We start from the raw sequence: 18,340 nt of genomic DNA on the forward strand, positions 1-18,340 counted from the left end.
AGAACCTGACACACTGTGGCCAGGGAACCTGACATGCCGTGGCCAGAGAACCTTACACACTATGGTCAGAGAACCTAACACACTGTGGCCAGAGAACCTGACACACTGTGGCCAGAGAACCTGACATACTGTGGCCAGAGAACCTGAGCACACTTACCCTTGAAGTTAATCACCGCCTCAACAGGAGCACTTGTAGCAACACTCCCATGTACCAGGTGCGGATACTTGAGACGGAACCATACAGCCAGCGCTCCTGGATATGATCCACCAAAAGCTATCCACTTATTGCCCTCAAAACCAAGACTTTCCTTCATGCTCACAACAAAATTTGCCAAGTCTCCTAGAGCTTGTTCAGTGCTAAGATAAGCCAGGTTGTCTACCGAAGCATCCCTGTAGAAGTTTAAAGCAAACCAAATATTCTTAGTTGTAATTTTGTTCATTATTTACTTTTGGTGAACTTTATGTTATCAAGATTAACAATTGACTAAATGATTGATGGTGTATGGTAAATGATTTATAATACAATAAATGTTTTCAACAGAATAAAAGACTTACTCAGTAGGATGACTCATGCCATAGTATCGGTGCTCAAGGAACAACATATAGGCATTTAGACCTTGGGCGTAGGTGACCCAGTAAGGCTCCACCATCCATATAGGGTCAGCTGGTCCTTCTCCACCAATCATAAGGAAGACAGGACCACCAGGCTCATAGAAAGAGTCATTGGTAAAATATCTCTGAAAGATAAGGGATATTCAGATCCATCTCTCGTGTGTGGAATTGCGTGAACTAATAAGATTACACAGTTCTGCATTTAATATGTTATTGTTATGTCTACAAAGTGCGTATGTGTTATTAATATGTATACAGTGCACACTGTTCATTGTAAAGGAGACAGCCGGCGTGAGGGAGACAGCTAGCATGAGGGAGACGGCCAGTGTGAAGGAGGCAGCCAGTGTGGGGGAACAGCCAGTGTGAAGGAGACAACCAGTGAGAGGGAGACAGTCAGTGTGAAGGGGACAGCCAGTGTAAAGGAGACAACTAGTGCGAGGGAGACAACCACTGTGAGGGAGAAAGAAAGTGTGAGGGACACAGCCAGTGTGAAGGATACAGCCAATGTGAGAGAGAAAGCCAGTGTGAGGGAGACAGCCAATGTGATGGAGAGATTCAGTATGAGGGAGAGAGCCATTGTAAAGGAGACAGCCAGTGTGAAGGAGACAGCCTGTGTGAAGGAGAGAGTCAGTGTGAGGGAGACAACCAGTGTGAGGGAGGCAACCAGTGTGAGGGAGACAACCACAGTGACGGAGAAAGACAGTGTGAGGTATACTGCCCGATTCTGGGGTCACTAATTCTAAGGGGATAACTTAACTCTACTCTTAATTTTAAGGTCGCTGCCACGAGACTCCCCTGGACAGTGTGTAGCTCGTTAGGTAGCGGGCATAGTGAATTAGGCATTGGGTTGGGTTTTTCAATGACCAAATCGAGAGTGGGAAGAAGGGTGAAACATCAATTATGACTTAAGTAATTTATTCCTTATAAGAACATATTGCATCCAATCACAATACAAAAAAGCTGACCTTCATCAGAAGAACCACTATTATGATCATTACACCTCATATCATTACACGTCCTTCATCAAATAATTACTATTATCATCTTCATTCTTCATAGCAACCAATGACCTCCTTACCTAGGTCATTCTTTCTTACCATAACATCCAACGCATTAGACTGCACGACATGTTAGAGTATAGCACCGTATGTTATAGCACCACATCTCGTATACACTCCACACCTACAAGTATGGGGCTCCTTGGTATTCTTAGGTACACATACCAGGTTCTATCGTGCACCAAAGTCGTGTCCACTACCCAACCACAGTGAGGATTCAAATAGCCTAGAGTCTGCAGTTTCGAAACAACTGGGGGAAATGCTATGGTCGGCCAACAGATGTCGCCACTGTAGTGTGTGTGTGGGAGGGGGGGGGGAGGAATAGAGGAGGTTTGATTGATTGATACGTTTATTGAGATACAAAAAACATTAATACATCTCAAAGGGATGAAGTGACATAAGTCATTCCCACCCCATTCCAGGAATGTCCCTCTCAGGATTCACATTAATCCCTAATATTTCATGTAATCAGTTATATACAGGTACATACATAGATATATTCTAGATGCAAAATTTCTATATGTCTTTAATATTTCATCTATTTTCCTATTTTTAAACATCCACTCTATTTGCATGGGGACATTATTTATATGGGCATTTCTATATAGGCTACATTAAGCAATGGGCATTCCACTATATAATGTGGCAGGGTATGGGATCTGGGTGTTCTACAAACTCTACATTCTTTATCCTGTTCACTTCTCTCAGCTCCAAGTTCCCAATAATATTTATATCCTAATCTTAACCTCATATACACTGAATCTTTCCACCTACTCCTATCTTCCCCATATGTAAATTTTGTGTTCATGAGAACATGATGGTAATGTTTCATTGTTTCACTTTCCTCGTATCATTCATTCCTTTTGACATTATCTTCTATTGATTGTATTTTCCGTAATTTGCTCCTTAATTGTTTCAAGGTTTTAGTACATATTTTGTCGATCTCGGCCTTTTCCGTGGCTCTTTTTGCTATTATATCTACTGTTTCATTAAGACCAATGCTTACATGTGAAGGGACCCATACAAATTGAACATTATGGCCATTTTTCCTTATTGTATTTACTAATTTTCTACATGAACCAATAATGTGTTCAAAGACTGGACTCCCACTGTTCAAAGAATCCAAAGCTGCCCTACTATCAACAAAAAAATATGCATCTTTATACATATTTACAACATTTTCCAATCCTACTAACATTGCATATAACTCAGCTTGTGTTGATGATATAAAACTGCTCAACCGAAGTCCAATTTTGATGTCATCATTTCCTTGTTCTGTGTACTGTCTTATAAGGATCCCACACCCTGCCCTGCCATTTGACATAACTGAACCGTCACAATGTACATGCAATGTGTTTATTTTAGGCAAATTACTAATCTTATTCCCATATAAAGCCCTTAACTGTCCTGGTTCATGTAATGATTTCTTCATTGTGAGAGGCACTATGTCTAACCCTACTTCTCGTTCTTCCCAGGGTGGATTCTTACAACTCTTCTGAACAGCTGTACACCAGTCTGCCAGATTACATTTTTTAATAATATTTACTAATCCATTCATGTATCCTCTCTTGCCTTGCCTGCAGAAGGTCCTTTTATCTTTTAAACCATCATTTATATCTTGTACAAATTTATCCCCACTGTTCCCTCTCATTAATCGAACTGCTGCAACTGTATTAATTTCATTCACCCTATGTGAAATGCTCTGTAACCCTAGTTCCATTTTCATTATCTCAATCATTGCATTCTTTTGACACCCTAAAATTATTCTCATTGCTTCATTTTGCATGACCTCAAGCTTCCATAGCCTTCTTTCACCAGTACAAGAGAGGACAGGTGCTGCATAGTCTATAAGTGATCTGATACATCATTCTCAGTATGGGTACCCCAGCACCTTTACCACAACATGCTAGAGCCTTCAAGGGCTGTAATCTTGCTCTACATTGAGTGAGAACATGATATATTTCTGCCTCTTTACTTTCACAAGTAAAGCCAATATACATTCCTAAATATTTATACTTTGACACTTTCCCAACAGTTTTTCCATTTAGAAAAACGGATTCAGTTCCTCTTCCTTTACATTCACACTTGGTTTTTTCTTCATTGATAACTAAGCCCATCTTTTGAGAAAGAACACTAAAATTATTAAATGCAATCTGCAATTTTTTTACAGAATTTCCTTGAAATAAGATGTCATCTGCATAAATGATGGTTACAACTCCTTTGGGATATTTGCGTGAGGCTATCTTGTTCATTAACACATTAAATAACATTGGACTCAATACTCCCCCTTGGGGAGTGCCTAGTTCAAGTGCTCTTTCCTCAGACAAACATCCCTGATACCATACACAGATTCTCCTTCCATGCAAGTAGTCACCTATCCAGTGTAACAACTTTCCTGATACCCCTAGAGCAGCCAGTTCATTCATAACTACTTCACTGTGAGCTTTATCAAATGCTCCTTGTAAATCCACAAAAACTCTACATCTGTCTGCATCATTTGATAAACATTTTATAACACAGTCTGAAGTACATTTCCCTTCCAAAAAACCAAATAAATTACAAGATAGATTTTCCCCCACAATATATACAAGCCTATTTAATAATACTCTCTCCATCATCTTGGAAAAACAAGATGTTAAAGACACCGGCCTGTATCCACCAGTTGCCTTAGGGACAGGAGTAACTATCGCTTTCTTCCATTCTGTTGGTAATCTACCCTCTGTATAGCTCATGTTGAATAAATCTAATAATGGAAAATTTTCCATACCAAATAAGCAGTTCAAAATTTCATAAGTCACACCATCTTCGCCTGGTGCTGTAGATTTTCCTTTTTTAACAGCATTTAATAACTCATCTTGAGTAATATCTACACATGTTACATCACAAATATTTAGAGCTGATGAAATAAATCTTCTTCTTTCATTTTGCCACTCATCTAATGCTTCTATTGTCCTGTTAGGCAGGAAGGCAACACTAGCTGCTTTAGCCCATTTGTCAACCAGTTTATTAGCTTCTTCCTCTGGATGAGGATGACTAATAAAATTACTCCTTTTTCCTCTAATTTTGTTAATATCCTGACATATTTCTTTGAGATTTTTACTCTCCCCAATGTGCTGTGCAAAGTCTTGCCAATATTTCTCCCTTGCCTCCTTCCTAGCCTGCCCACATATTTTGGCTATATCCATGACGATTTCCCTATCTTCTTCTCTTCTACCATTCTTTACCCAATCTTTATGTGCTGCCCTTAACATTTGTGTCCATCCCTTCAACATTTTGTCATTGGTATAGCAGTGTTTCCTAGCCCCATGTGTCTTATCATTTATCTTTTTCTGTGTTGACTTAGTTAAATATCTTTCTATCTCCTCAACTAAGTCATTATAAAAGCTATCCATACAGACTGGTGTATAATTTTTGTACCATTTCTCTATATTTTGGGTAAACACTTCTGTGTCAGCCTTGTTTAGTTTCAGTCTCTTCCTCCTATATCTCACCTGTCTCTTCCCTAATGGTAATTGAACATACATAACAAAATGGTCACTGACTAGCTCCCTTATTATCTCACATTCTCCCTGGACTCCCTGACTGCTTATCATGCAAGCATAGTCTAACCTTCCTCCTTTAATATGAGTCACTTCCTCATTTCCTAACAAGTAAGCATCTGGGTGATCTTGTAAAAATTGCCGAAATTTTATACCATTACTATCAATTCTCCCCATTGTTTCGAGTCTTGGATGTCGAGGATTAAAATCTCCTACAGCCAAAGTTGAGTCCAAAAACATGCAATCTGGTAAGAAGTTGAGGTCAAAACAGCCTACAGAAATATACAAATTTGCTATGTTCAATTCTCCTTCCTTCAAATATAACTTTATACAGACACTTTCTATTCCTTGTACTCTACTCGGGCTTCCAACTAGTTCTGCTGGTATGGAATTCTTAATATATGTTGAGACCCCTCTTATACCTTCACCCGAATAGAGATGAAATCCCTTATATCCAGACAGTTTAAGCAGGTCGACTTTCCTGTCCCCAGTCTCTTGAAGGGTAATTATGTCAATATTATTTTTAAGGGTAAAGTAATGTACATCTGTCACTCTATTTCGTAGACCATTAACATTCCAGGACATTATCTTAAGGCTAGCTAGATCCATGATTAAAATTTACACATTTTATATCCTTTCCAATCAGATTCTTTAAGAAGGCCCAATCCTCCTGCACAGAAACCCATTTCCTCAAAAGTTTTTCTTTATCAGCATCTTTACACTTTACCAACACATTTTTAAAACTTTCAGTTGTTGCTCCCTGCACTACACAATCCTTTATTTTCCTCTCCTTCCCTTTAATACTTATTTTAAGCACTGAATTTTTCAAAAGCTTGAGCTCTTCACTTTCCTCTTTCCCTTCTAATTCTACATTATTCACAGCTTTGTTTTCCCTTTATTTATCACTGTATCAAGTCTTTTCTCTATCACTTCTATTTTCTGACCTAACTTTTGCAAAAGCTGAAACATCTTATGCACCTCTTCTCCCAGAATTTCTTGCACAGTTTTATCACTAACCTGGAGGGCTGCACCACTACTCTTACTTGCTACTTGTTTCTTACTCTGTTTGTTCCTGGCATCAACAACTCTTCCGGCCGCAAGCGCAGTCCTTATCCTTCTTGAATCTTCATGCCAGGCATTCTCAGGGATCACTGTCTCCACTGTCTGTGTGTTCTCCTGCTGTCTTGTCACTGTCAAACCACAGCGTGCTTCTTCAGTGTTCTCTGAATAATTCCTTTGTTGGTCACTTCTCATACGTGGCCTCATCTCGCATGCAATTGAACTAGCATTGTGAGTTTTACCACAATTACAACAACAAGGCTTCACTTTCTCTCCTGCATTGATCTTGTCCTTACAGTTGCTAGATTCGTGCCTCTTCCCACAGAATCTACAACGTGGGTCCGGTTGACAGCTCCAGGCTTTATGTCCCCATCTGCAACACTGAGACACATTATTGGTCCCTCCACATATAGTGCCACCTTCCTATACCCTGCTCCTGTGATGAACACTTTCTCTGGAACCTTTCCTCTCATTAGAGCAATAACCTGGCTTCTCTCTTCTCCCCTTATTAAATGCCTCTTGACCCAAACAAATCTTTCGTCATCCAATAAGTATTCTGGATCCAGTATTACAGGGTACCTGAAGATTATAACCTTTGTAAGTAGTATGCCGCTCTCCTCTGGCAAAACCATCAGTAATCCCTTGTACCCAACAGTTATCAACATTTCCACAGCCTCCATGGTCCCCACTGTAAGATAAGGCTTGTGTGTGCCTTCTTTCAAAAGAGGCTCAAAGCTGCGATGCTCCCGTCCTAGTTGTACTGCCCATTTTAATTTTTCAAGGAAGGTCATCGGACATGACTGTGGAAAAATTAATCTCTTCCTGACACGACCAACATTACCTTGTGTGTGTTCTTGTCTGCTTCCTTCAAATTCCATACTTTGCTCTGTTCTTGATCCATTCTCCAATATCTCCTTTCTGTTATTTCCATTATTATTACCACCCACACACGTTTTTTGTCCTAGATTTTTTTCTCTTCTCCTCTCTCACTTCTCCGCTTTCACTGTCCTCTTGCCAGCTTGTCTCCGTCATCCTTTTAGAAATTTCTTTCTTTTTCACTACCTCTTGTTGTAGCTGTATCTTCTCACTTTCGAACTTCCCTTGTGCTTCATCACTCGTATTAGACTCATCACTACTCAACTCAACGTCTTCAAGAACTTCGTCCAATACTATCTTTTCTTTACTCTTCCATGTAGAGTTCTTAAGCGATAATTCACTTTCCATGGAGCAATGTTGACATCCCACAACACCCAGCCAGGAATGATGGGACCCCGAGCAGTTATTTTCGTGTGGTAAACAGTAAGTTCCCAACACCAAAGTTGCTTGACTATACTTATCTTATCCTCAGGTCCTTATACACAAGTAGGTAAGTCTATATATCCTTCAGATAATGTAATAGGCTCGAAAACATGCCAAATTTGGGAGCTAGCACTCACAGCTGTGTTTACCAGTGCCCCAAGTACCAGAGACTCATTGATTGAGGAGGTTGGGGTTACTCTAGTAACAGACTGTGTGTAGGTGGAGCATAATATCGTGAATTCCGCATTCACTGATAACAATAAGAATGCCATGAAGATAGTTAATATTATTAAGCATGGTGAGAGATGTGTAACGGGTAAATAAAAGCACTACAACGACCATATCTCTGCCGTTCATGGCTACGACGGTGAGACTGATGGGCACACTAGTAATTAATTCTCCGTGACTACTAGTAATGGTAATCACGGAGAATAAACAAGTGGTTACCAAGGTTGGCGCCACCCACACCAGGGGAAGGAGATGATGTAGAACACTGAAACACGCCGAGGTCTCATTCCTACCATCGTCGTCACCAACAGGTAAGTCACATTAATTTGTCAGCATAGCCCATGTCCTTATACTACTGCAGGGTGTCCCATGAGTGACAGCAGATATTTATAGAGGTGAAATAATATGTGATATTGAGTCACCACGTCTCTATCTCCATCCGTTTCCCTCTTTCTATAAAAAAAGTGTAACCCTACTCAGAAAAAATAATGAATGGGCCCTCCAAACAAATTAAAGATGAGGTGCACCCCACGCAAATAGGGATGGGCCCTCCATTTCCTTTCGCCTTCTTTTCTCCACATCCTTTCCGCCCTCCCATCGCCCCAGTCACCCCAACCTACCACCCAATACCATGCAGTGGGCAGAAGGCCACACACTTTCTCTCCTCCTAAGAGTCTGTTCCGTTTAACCCACATTCTTTCACTACTAAATCTTTTTCCCCCTTTCCTATATTTCCTTATCGCTATCTCCCGCCTCGACTCCGCCATTTGTAATGGTTGCCTTGCATAATTTGTAAAATCCACCGGATGGCTACACGTAAACCGAAAAATCCATATATGTATAGGAGTTTTATACTCAGAATCACATATTCTTTCACCTCTACAAATATCTGCTGTAATTAGTGGGACACCCTATTATAATTATATGGCAGTTGTTATAGGAGCTCCTATAGAAATATGGTGTTTGATGTGCTATGAGTTTGCCGCACGTTACCTTACTCGGTTATGTTACACCCACAGTTGCAACCTGGGAATTTGGGTTGGGTAATGTAGTATTTTGAGCAGAAATGGAGTTCAGAACGACTCAATGGACATGAAGAAAAACGTTTTTATATAACGAACCCTAACATAATGTAACCTATTGCAGTGATATGTAATCTGGGATGAACATGTCATAGCTGAAAATTGTCAAAGAAATATGTAAAGCAGTGGAAAACCATATATTTTGATTATCAGCGAGGCTAACTACCTATAAACAATTAATATTTGACGATTGGCAAAAGTCCTGGGAAAATGAACCAACATGTCCTAAGCTAAAAATTATCAAATTATCAGTTTATCCTTGGTCATCATCAAAACAATCCTCTCGACATCACAAAACTATTCTGAACCGTCTAAGAATTGGGCATGTAGGTTATGTATCTAAGCTACTGTGCCGAGTAGCAACCCTGTACATAAGCTACTGTGCCGAGTAGCATTTATATATAGTGTATATAATCACGTGGCAACACTGCACGTGTTATGTGGCAACATTGCCCCGAGGCTGCCATATGGCAAGGCAGCTTCAGTCTGACTGTGTGAGCTGTGCATGGCACACGCGAGTCACCACTTGTTTTCTCTCATCCATAATAAACGGACTTCAGTGCTACACAGTGTTTCCCTAGCCATCACTGCATTCTTCAGGGCACACAAGTAACTTTCATGGCGCAGTGTCTAGGATCTGTGGACATACAAAGTGTATGAACAATGCCGACAGTTACGTCTGCCGGTGATGCGCGTCGACTCATAGTGTGTTGTGTTGTGTTGCGCTGTGTTTCGCCGCGATGTGCAGTGTTGCGCCGTCACAGTGCGTTTTAGTGACGGTGTCAGTGTTAATGTCAGTGTATTAGTGTGTGTCTAGAGCTGAGAGTTGAGCATTGGCCTGTTTTTTGTGGTACCCACGGAGCACGCAGGCGCACACCCTTCTCGTGCGACATCCGGGGGACACTGACGGTCTTGCCGGACCACGCTCAGCTCTCTCAGACACACACACGCACGCACGCACGCACGCACTCACTCACGGACAGAACAGTGGACCTGGACCATATGCGTGATTTCTGCGCTGTTTATGTCATATATATGTGGTTCGAGCTGTTGAGGCGCCACTTTATATATTAAACAGTGCAGTCCACGCACACACAAAGATGGGAGGTAAGAAGGGACAACGTCAAGATGGGAGACACGACTCCCCACCACCTTCTCCTCCACCGGGCGCAGACTCTCATCCTCCACCTCCAGTGACGGACATTGCCACAATTCTGAGGTGGATGGACGACCGGGACGAGCGACGTAGAGAAATGGAACTTCAGAGGGAGGAGACACGAAGAGAGGAGGAAAAGTTGCGTTTTGAGGCACTATTGGCGACCCTGGCGCTAACCCACCCTCCCTCACTCGCAGGTAGCGCGCTCCAAGGCGCCAGTACACTCCCTCCTCCACCACACCAGCGTCCTCCAGGTACTCTTGCTACCCCAACAGCTCCCAAGGCATCTGTTCAACCCCCACCCGCCCTCTCACCAGACGTCACGTTTCAGCTTTTTCGTGAGTGGAGGCGGCGTTGGACAGATTACTCCACGATGGTGGACCTTGACAGCATGCCTCCAAACAAACAGCTCATCCAACTGCGGATGTGTTTGTCGCTGGAGACCCAGAGAGTTTTGGAGCACACGTTGCAAGTGCCTCCCGATTCTACCTCTTCAGTGACGGATGTGCTCGACCTTTTACAGGAGCATGTTAAGGGTCGGAACAACGAGGCTTTGCGTCGCCGTGCCTTCACCAGCTGCAAGCAGGCGGAGAACGAATCCTTTGACGACTTTTTTGTACGCTTGAAGAGTTTGTCAGAGGAGATCGACGTCTGCAAGGCGCACAGCCGGGAATGTGAGGAAGCCTGGATCAAGCACGGGATCTTGGCAGGTGTCAGGCAGGAAGAGTTGGTGCAGCGACTCATCCCCCTGGACGCTTCCTCCACACTCCAGGTGGTAGTGACTGAATGTCGGTCATACGAGGCCACCAAGTCCGCCACCTCTGCCTTACGGGCCCCACCTGCTGTGAGAGCTATCTCACAATACAAGAAGGATAAGAAGGCGGCCAACAACGCGAAGGCTGCCACACGTTCTTCCACGCCTCCGCCTAGTGCTTCCTGTGGCAGCTGTGGAAAGCAGCACAGCCCCAAGACTTGCCCGGCCGCCGACGCACTGTGTCGTGGATGTGACCGTAAGGGCCACTGGTCTAACACAGACAGGTGCCCTGCACGAGGCCGCAAGTGTCAGGCCTGTGGTCGCTATGGACACTACGACAAGTGCTGCCGCCAACCCAAGCCCAAAAGCCCGAGACGAGGAGGAAAGCAGCGCACTTCCCTCGGGGTGGTTCGCACACAGCCCCCTCCAGATGGCCCACGCAGCCCCAAGCAGCAGCGGAGTCACATCAGCAGGGTGGAATCGACCACACGCCCCAGGGCTACCCCTTCCCCTACTATCCGCGTCGCCGTCACACACGGTGATGTGTCGAGTCACATCGAGGTGATACCGGACACCGGCGCCGATACTACGGTGATTGGGTTGAAGCACCTCCAGAAACTGGGCCTCACCAAACGCGGCCTGGGACCACCGCCGCAGCTGCAGTACTACAATGCGGACGGTTCCCAGATGCCGGACGCTGTGGGCTCCTTTCAAGCAGAGATCACCTACGGTGACAGGTCGTGTCACGGATGGATCGACGTGCAGCCTACTCTCGTTACACCCTTGTTGTCGTGGGAGCACTGCAAGGAGTTAGGCGTGGTGCCCAGAGACTTTCCCGAGCAGATCCCAGCTGCTCGTTACACCGCCAGCAGGGTGCGTGAGTCGACGAGCGACGCGCCTGGCGCTGCCACACAGAGCTGCCCAGAACCCGCGTCCACTCCCTCCCCGCCTCCACCCAAGTCACGGCTGCTTCCTCTTCACAGCGAAACGTCTCCTTCAGCCGCAAGGGCCTACTTCCTGAAGGAGTACTCGGATGTGCTGGTGACGAAGGAGGCCCTACGGACCGCGCCACTGAAGGCTATGGCGGGTCCGCCTATGAGGATACACCTGCGGGAAGATGCACAGCCGTTTGCCATACACACTCCCCGGTTGATTCCTCTCGCCTTCAGGGATTCAGTCAAGAAGGAACTGGATTCCATGGTGGCCCAGGGTGTCATCGTACCCGTTGGTGACGACCCATCCCCTTGGTGCCACCCTCTAGTCGCTGTGGCTAAGACTAACGGTGGAGTGCGGATTACTACCGACTTGTCTAAGCTTAACAGCCAGGTGTCCCGTCCCGCCCACCCTTCACCCACACCTTTTGCAGCTATACGGAGTGTGGATCCGAAGGTACGGCACTTCTCGACGATGGACGCCCTCTGTGGTTACTGGCAGATCCCACTGAAGAAGGAGGATCAGCCACTGACCACTTTCATCACGCCTTACGGACGCTTCCGCTACTGCCGTGGCCCTATGGGATTCGCTGCTACGGGGGACGCCTTCTGTCTCCGTGGTGACATGGCACTTCAAGGCGTGACCAACTGCGTGAAGGTAGTGGACGACGTCCTCCTTTACGATGAGGACTACCTGACGCATCTTCGCCGCATCGACGAGGTACTGACCAGGTGTAGGACGCACGGCATCACTCTGAATGCCGAGAAGTTCGTCTTGGCCGCACCTGCAGTGTCTTTCTGCGGCTACCGACTCTCAAGGGATGGCATTGCTGCGGACCCGGAGAAAGTTCGCGCCATAGCGGACTTTGCGAAACCTGCCAACCTTACGGATCTCAGGTCTTTCATGGGCCTGGTGAACCAGCTGGCAGAATTTTCCCCTGACGTCTCCGCCGCTGCCGGGCCTCTCCGCCCCCTGATGAGCCCCAAGAGGACGTTCACGTAGACCCCTGACCACGACCTCGCCTTTCATAAGGTGAAGGAGGCCCTGTCAAGCCCACCTATCCTCGCTACTTTCGACCCAGCGCTCCCCACCGTCCTCCAGACAGACGCCTCGCGCCTGTACGGGGTTGGTTACGCCCTTCTCCAGGATCACGGTGGAGGAAAGTACCGGCTCGTACAGTGTGGCTCTCGCTTCCTCACCGATGCTGAGTCTCGCTACGCTACCATCGAGCTGGAGCTGCTGGCAGTGGTATGGGCCTTATCGAAGTGCAAGTTCTACTTGATTGGCCTACAGCACTTCGACCTCATCACAGACCACAGGCCCTTGGTCCCCATTCTTAACCACTATTCGCTGGACGCCATCGAGAATCCCCGCCTCCAGCGCCTGAAGGAGAAGATTTTGGCCTTCGTCTTCACCGCGGCTTGGCGCGCAGGTAAGGAGTTGTGCATCCCGGATGCCCTCTCCCGCTCCCCAGTCAGCCGCCCTACACCTGAAGACGAGATGCTCAGCACCGAGGCCGGTTTCTCCGTCAGCAACATCGTCACCTTGCAGGCCGTACAGTCCCTCGCCAGCACCCAGGCCTCAGTGTCGCCACCCGACAGCGATCTGGCCCTTGAGGAACTACGGACCGCGGCACGCGACGACCCCTCCTACACTCAGCTCTTGGAGAGTGTGAGGACTGGGTTCCCTCGCGACCGTTTTGACCTCCACAACGCCCTACGCCCGTATTGGAAGATACGTGAGGACCTCTACGCAGATGGGGACCTCGTCCTGTACGGTGCCCGTGTGGTCGTCCCTGCAGCTCTCCGTCGTCGCGTTCTGACCCGCTTACACGACAGCCATCGTGGAGCAGAGGCCACCAAGCGCCGCGCAAGGCAGGCTGTGTACTGGCCCGGCATTGACGCGGATATCGTCAATACGGTCCGTGCCTGTGAGCCGTGCCAGATCATGCAGCCCAGTCAACAGCAAGAGCCCCTCTTGTGCGACGACGAACCCACCAGGCCCTTCGAGTCCGTGTCGGCTGATTTCTTCAGCACAGCTGGGAAACATTTCCTAGTTGTCGCCGACCGACTCTCTGGCTGGCCTGTGGTGGTAATCTGTGGCTCGGACACGACGTCCGCGGCCACCATTCGCCACTTCCGGCACCTCTTTCGTGACCTGGGCGTCCCCGTACGTCTGCGGACGGACGGTGGGCCACAGTTCACCAGCCGGGACTTCACAGGATTCCTGGAGCGTTGGGGAGTCCGCCACATCGTGTCAACACCCCACTACCCACAGTCAAACGGCCATGCTGAGGCTGCAGTCAAGACAGTCAAGCACCTCATCCTCAAGGTGGCCCCTTCAGGCAACATAGACTGTGAGGCGTTTGACAAAGGACTCCTGGAGTTACGTAATACTCCCACCCACACAGGACGCTCCCCTGCCCAGATCCTGTATGGTCACCCTCTCCGCTCTTGCGTTCCTGCACACGCCAAGGCCTTTGCGAAGGAGTGGCAGACCAGAGCCGAGAGCTGCGACCGCCGCGCCGCTTCACGTGCCCAGGACGCCAAGGCTCGGTATGACGACCGTGCCCGCCCTCTTCAGCCACTGGAGATTGGTGCCCTTGCCCGCGTCCAGGACCCGACGACGACACGTTGGGACAAGGTGGGCATAGTGATGGGCGTCGGCGGGTCGCGGGACTACAAGGTCAGGATGCTGAGCGGCCGTGTCTGGTGGAGGAACCGCCGCTTCCTCCGGCCAGTCCCACCCCCTGCTGCTGGCCCCCTGACCGAGGACGAGTCCCCTACATCTCACGAGGATCCGCCCCACAGTGCACCTCGACGCTCGGAGCGACTTAGGACCAAGAAGTCCGCTCAAGACAAAGACTATGAGCGTGAGGGGGGAGGGAGATGTAGGTTATGTATCTAAGCTACTGTGCCGAGTAGCAACCCTGTACATAAGCTACTGTGCCGAGTAGCATTTATATATATAATCACATGGCAACACTGCACGTGTTATGTGGCAACATTGCCCCGAGGCTGCCATATGGCAAGGCAGCTTCAGTCTGACTGTGTGAGCCGTGCATGGCACACGCGAGTCACCACTTGTTTTCTCTCATCCATAATAAACGGACTTCAGTGTTACACAGTGTTTCCCTAGCCATCACTGCATTCTTCAGGGCACACTAGTAACTTTCAGGGCATACGCGATTGATGCATGGCCAACTCATGTCTTCCCCTAATGGAGCCCCACCTATATGCTCCAACTGCCGAACACAAATAACAGTCCAATATATTCTCATTGAATGCCCTATATATAATCGGTATCGAACAATGTGGTTCACTAACCCTACAATGTAAGATATTTTAGCAGAGCCCCCAAATTTTCGCTAAGTTCAGTTTTGACCTTTTTGAAATACTGTAATCTCCTCCAAACAATATAACACTAAATTATAGAAACACAAATATATGTTAATTAATCCCTCTGGCCAGCCCTAGGAGAGACTCAAATGGGTGTCAGTGGTCTGGTTAAACTAAATCTTGATGATGATGATGATTATCGGCGAATGTTCACTCTACAGTCGCAAGGGTGGTGGTGGAGGTTTGGGGGGGGAGGATCCAAGTGCAGTTCACTATGAATACATGAAATAGGAAGGTTTCTTAGGCAGTTGATCCAAAAAAGATACTACCAAAAACGTTATGTCAGAATAGCCAATATTTAACCTAGGTGTTACTAATAATATTAATTTACTCTCTAGTATATAAAAGCCTGCATCAGTTACCACAAGATATTCCCTGCCATTTCAGATATGCCTGCAGGACGAGCAAATCTGTCGGCAGTGATTGCTGAGCGAGACCAAATCATCGGGTTGTGGGAGAACTGGGGCAATCAGATATGATGGATGCCATGATCGTGGCAGCTGCAACGGCATATCCAATGCAAACATCAGTGGATCATACAATAAATCTGGGCCTCAACGGCCACCACATGACGACGAGACGCCGACTTCATGAAGCCGGGACCAACTGCCATAATCCAGCTCACAAAGGGTGGCTAACACCTACTCACAAGGAGTGTCGACTTGGCTTTACATTGGAACACCTTCCACATAGAGAAGAATACTGGAGAACCATTATATTTACCAATGAAACGGTGTTCAGGTCACTGGTGAGCAGTATGTAGACATCCTGGAGCAAGTGCTAATTCCTACAGTCCGGGCTATGGCAGTTCCAGCCCCCCACACTATCAGGCTGGTTCATGACAACAGTCCCCTTCATACCAGCAACATAGTGAAGGACTACCTCCAGGATCACCCTGAAATTGAGGTCATCGACTGGCTAACACTAGGATGTGATATTAATCCGATTGAACATATTTGAGCCATGATGAAACGTGATTGGGATATTGGGGAGCAGCGAACCTGAGCAGCAATAGAGGCCACAGCTTATGACGTGTGGGAGAGTATACGTCGACGACACCGGGTGTGCCTGAAGCTGGTCGACTCCATCCCTAATCGCTTTGATGAAGTCCTGAATGCAATGGGTGGCTAGATCAAATACTAAGATGTGTGTATTTGTGTATTGTTTGGATTTTAGTATTGTTTGTAAATACAATTATTATATATTAAGTCACCTACAGTGTTATCTTAAATCCATGTCCTTGAAGATGTCTTAAACTATATAGCATGAAAATTCATAACAAACTAACTTATCAGCCACAAATTATGTATTGTGTGGTATACAATGATCTGTATGACACGTCGTGGAATGTGTTGTCTTATAACACAATATAATTATATAGTTACAATTGCTACCATCATTGAAATGCTCATGATGTTCAGCATACAATATTAACGGTAACTGAGCACACTCCAAAATATAAAGCTTGCATATTGTGGTGGGGTGTTTAAACACTGGAACTTGGAAGAATTGGAACTAGATTAAGTCTGAATACCATTTTGCAATACTGATAACTTTTTCACTCCACTCTTTTTAACATAAATATATAATTATATAATATTGCATATTATCACAAATATTTATTAAGCAAAGGATGGGTGGAATATCAACAAATATTACCATAATCTCTTTGTCGGAATAACAACAAAATTGTGACGTGGTCGCTGAGTAAAACTAGTTGATCCTTGCATATTTCACTTTTATCCTCAATATATTCCATTCTTTAAAGTATCATTGTGACCTGAGCGGCAATAAGAACCCAGGACACTGCACCTGTTCCATGAATTCGTAACCATAAAGAAACAGCTGTAAGAGAAAACGTAGTTAAAAAGGCAGCTTGAAATTATGGTGGTATAAATAATAAATAAACCTGCCTTTCATCCAGCCCCCACCTCCTCTACTCCACCTCCCCCCCCCCTCCCACACACACACTACAGTGGGCAACAACTTTTGGCAGACCATAACATTTCGCCCAGCTGTTTCGAAACTTCAGACTCAAGGCTATTCGAAACCTCACTGTGGCTGGGTAGTGGACACGACTTTTGTGCAAGATAGTACGTCTTCGGCGGTTGCCGTACCAAACAGGGTGTTATTAATTAACCCAACAAAATTAAATAGACCACGTTTTTGACGCCGATGAGAAAGAACATTCTTCCAGATGTCTTCAGAAGACGTAGGTAGCTTTCCCTCCAAGTTCTTTACACGCTTGAGGAGACCCTTTATATCGGTGTTATGAAGTGAAATGGTTTGTTGAAAGGTTCTAAAGATGGTAGACTATTGTTTCAGATCTTGCAGGGTGTGCAATGGTGCATAGCTGTTTCAATGTGGACAGCTATTGACCTCAGGTGCACTGGTATGCGCACTAGGGTGTGTCATAGGAGGGAAGATCAGCTAAAACTAATGGCCCATCACTTTTTTGGTAGATTTTAGTGTATATAAACAGAAAATAATTTCAGTTTCAATATTTTGCAACCTTTTGCTAGGTAAATTTTAGCGTGAAATTTATCGAAAATCTAACGTACAGCTGCATTAGTGCATTACAATTAAATAGTGAACATTGCTTTTCTGACTTACTCCTCTTAACAACCCAACCAACAACATTTTTTTTTCTGTTTCAGATTCTGATGCATTTATAAGTTGATAATATTTGCGATGGCTGCTTGTGCCAGACGAGGAACCCAAAATCCAGCCATCTCAGTCACTATCTTGGGTCTGGGAGAGAGCTCCTGAAGCCGGAGTTACCTCTACATTGAGAGATGCTTTGAGATACGTGTGTTTTAACTTCAGGCAACCAGTGAAAAGAACCAAAGAACTTACACAACAAAGACATTGCCAGTGATATGACCAGCTGTCTTGGCACAGTACACTCTGGCTAACGCTCAGTTCAAGCCTCCAGTCATAACAAGTCAAAAGAAGATTAGTGAGAGACTGCTAGCCAGTTGGGAAAAGGCAAGAGATATCTCTCTTGGGAGAGGAAAACTTGCAGTTAAGGACAGCTTTGCCAAGCAACTGGACCAGTTATTTGACATAATTACTTGCAAGTGCCCAATTGTTCTCTGTCCTGAGTTTGGATGCGATCGTGACTGTAAATCTGAGGCCCACATCTCCTGTATTTGCAAGCGTGAACTGAAGATTCCTGTGATCGAACTGGCATTTGTCAAAGCACAGAGAGAAGACTGGCAG

General features: G+C 45.9%; 1 protein-coding gene across 1 annotated transcript in view; it reads right to left on the bottom strand.

The window, feature by feature from the left end:
- Nucleotides 1-18,340, bottom strand: part of LOC121878186 (putative serine protease K12H4.7) — a 46,685-nt gene that overhangs the window by 8,468 nt on the left and 19,877 nt on the right. Inside the window, exons 2-3 of the mRNA XM_042384230.1 lie at nucleotides 556-737; nucleotides 158-390 (exon numbers count right to left, since the gene is read on the bottom strand). Coding sequence (XP_042240164.1) covers nucleotides 158-390; nucleotides 556-737 — 415 coding nt within the window. The remainder of the gene's footprint in view (nucleotides 1-157; nucleotides 391-555; nucleotides 738-18,340) is intronic.

Source organism: Homarus americanus, unplaced genomic scaffold (genome assembly GCF_018991925.1).
Source record: "Homarus americanus isolate GMGI-L3 unplaced genomic scaffold, GMGI_Hamer_2.0 scaffold45562, whole genome shotgun sequence".
In the NCBI taxonomy this organism is placed as follows: Eukaryota; Metazoa; Arthropoda; class Malacostraca; order Decapoda; family Nephropidae; genus Homarus; species Homarus americanus.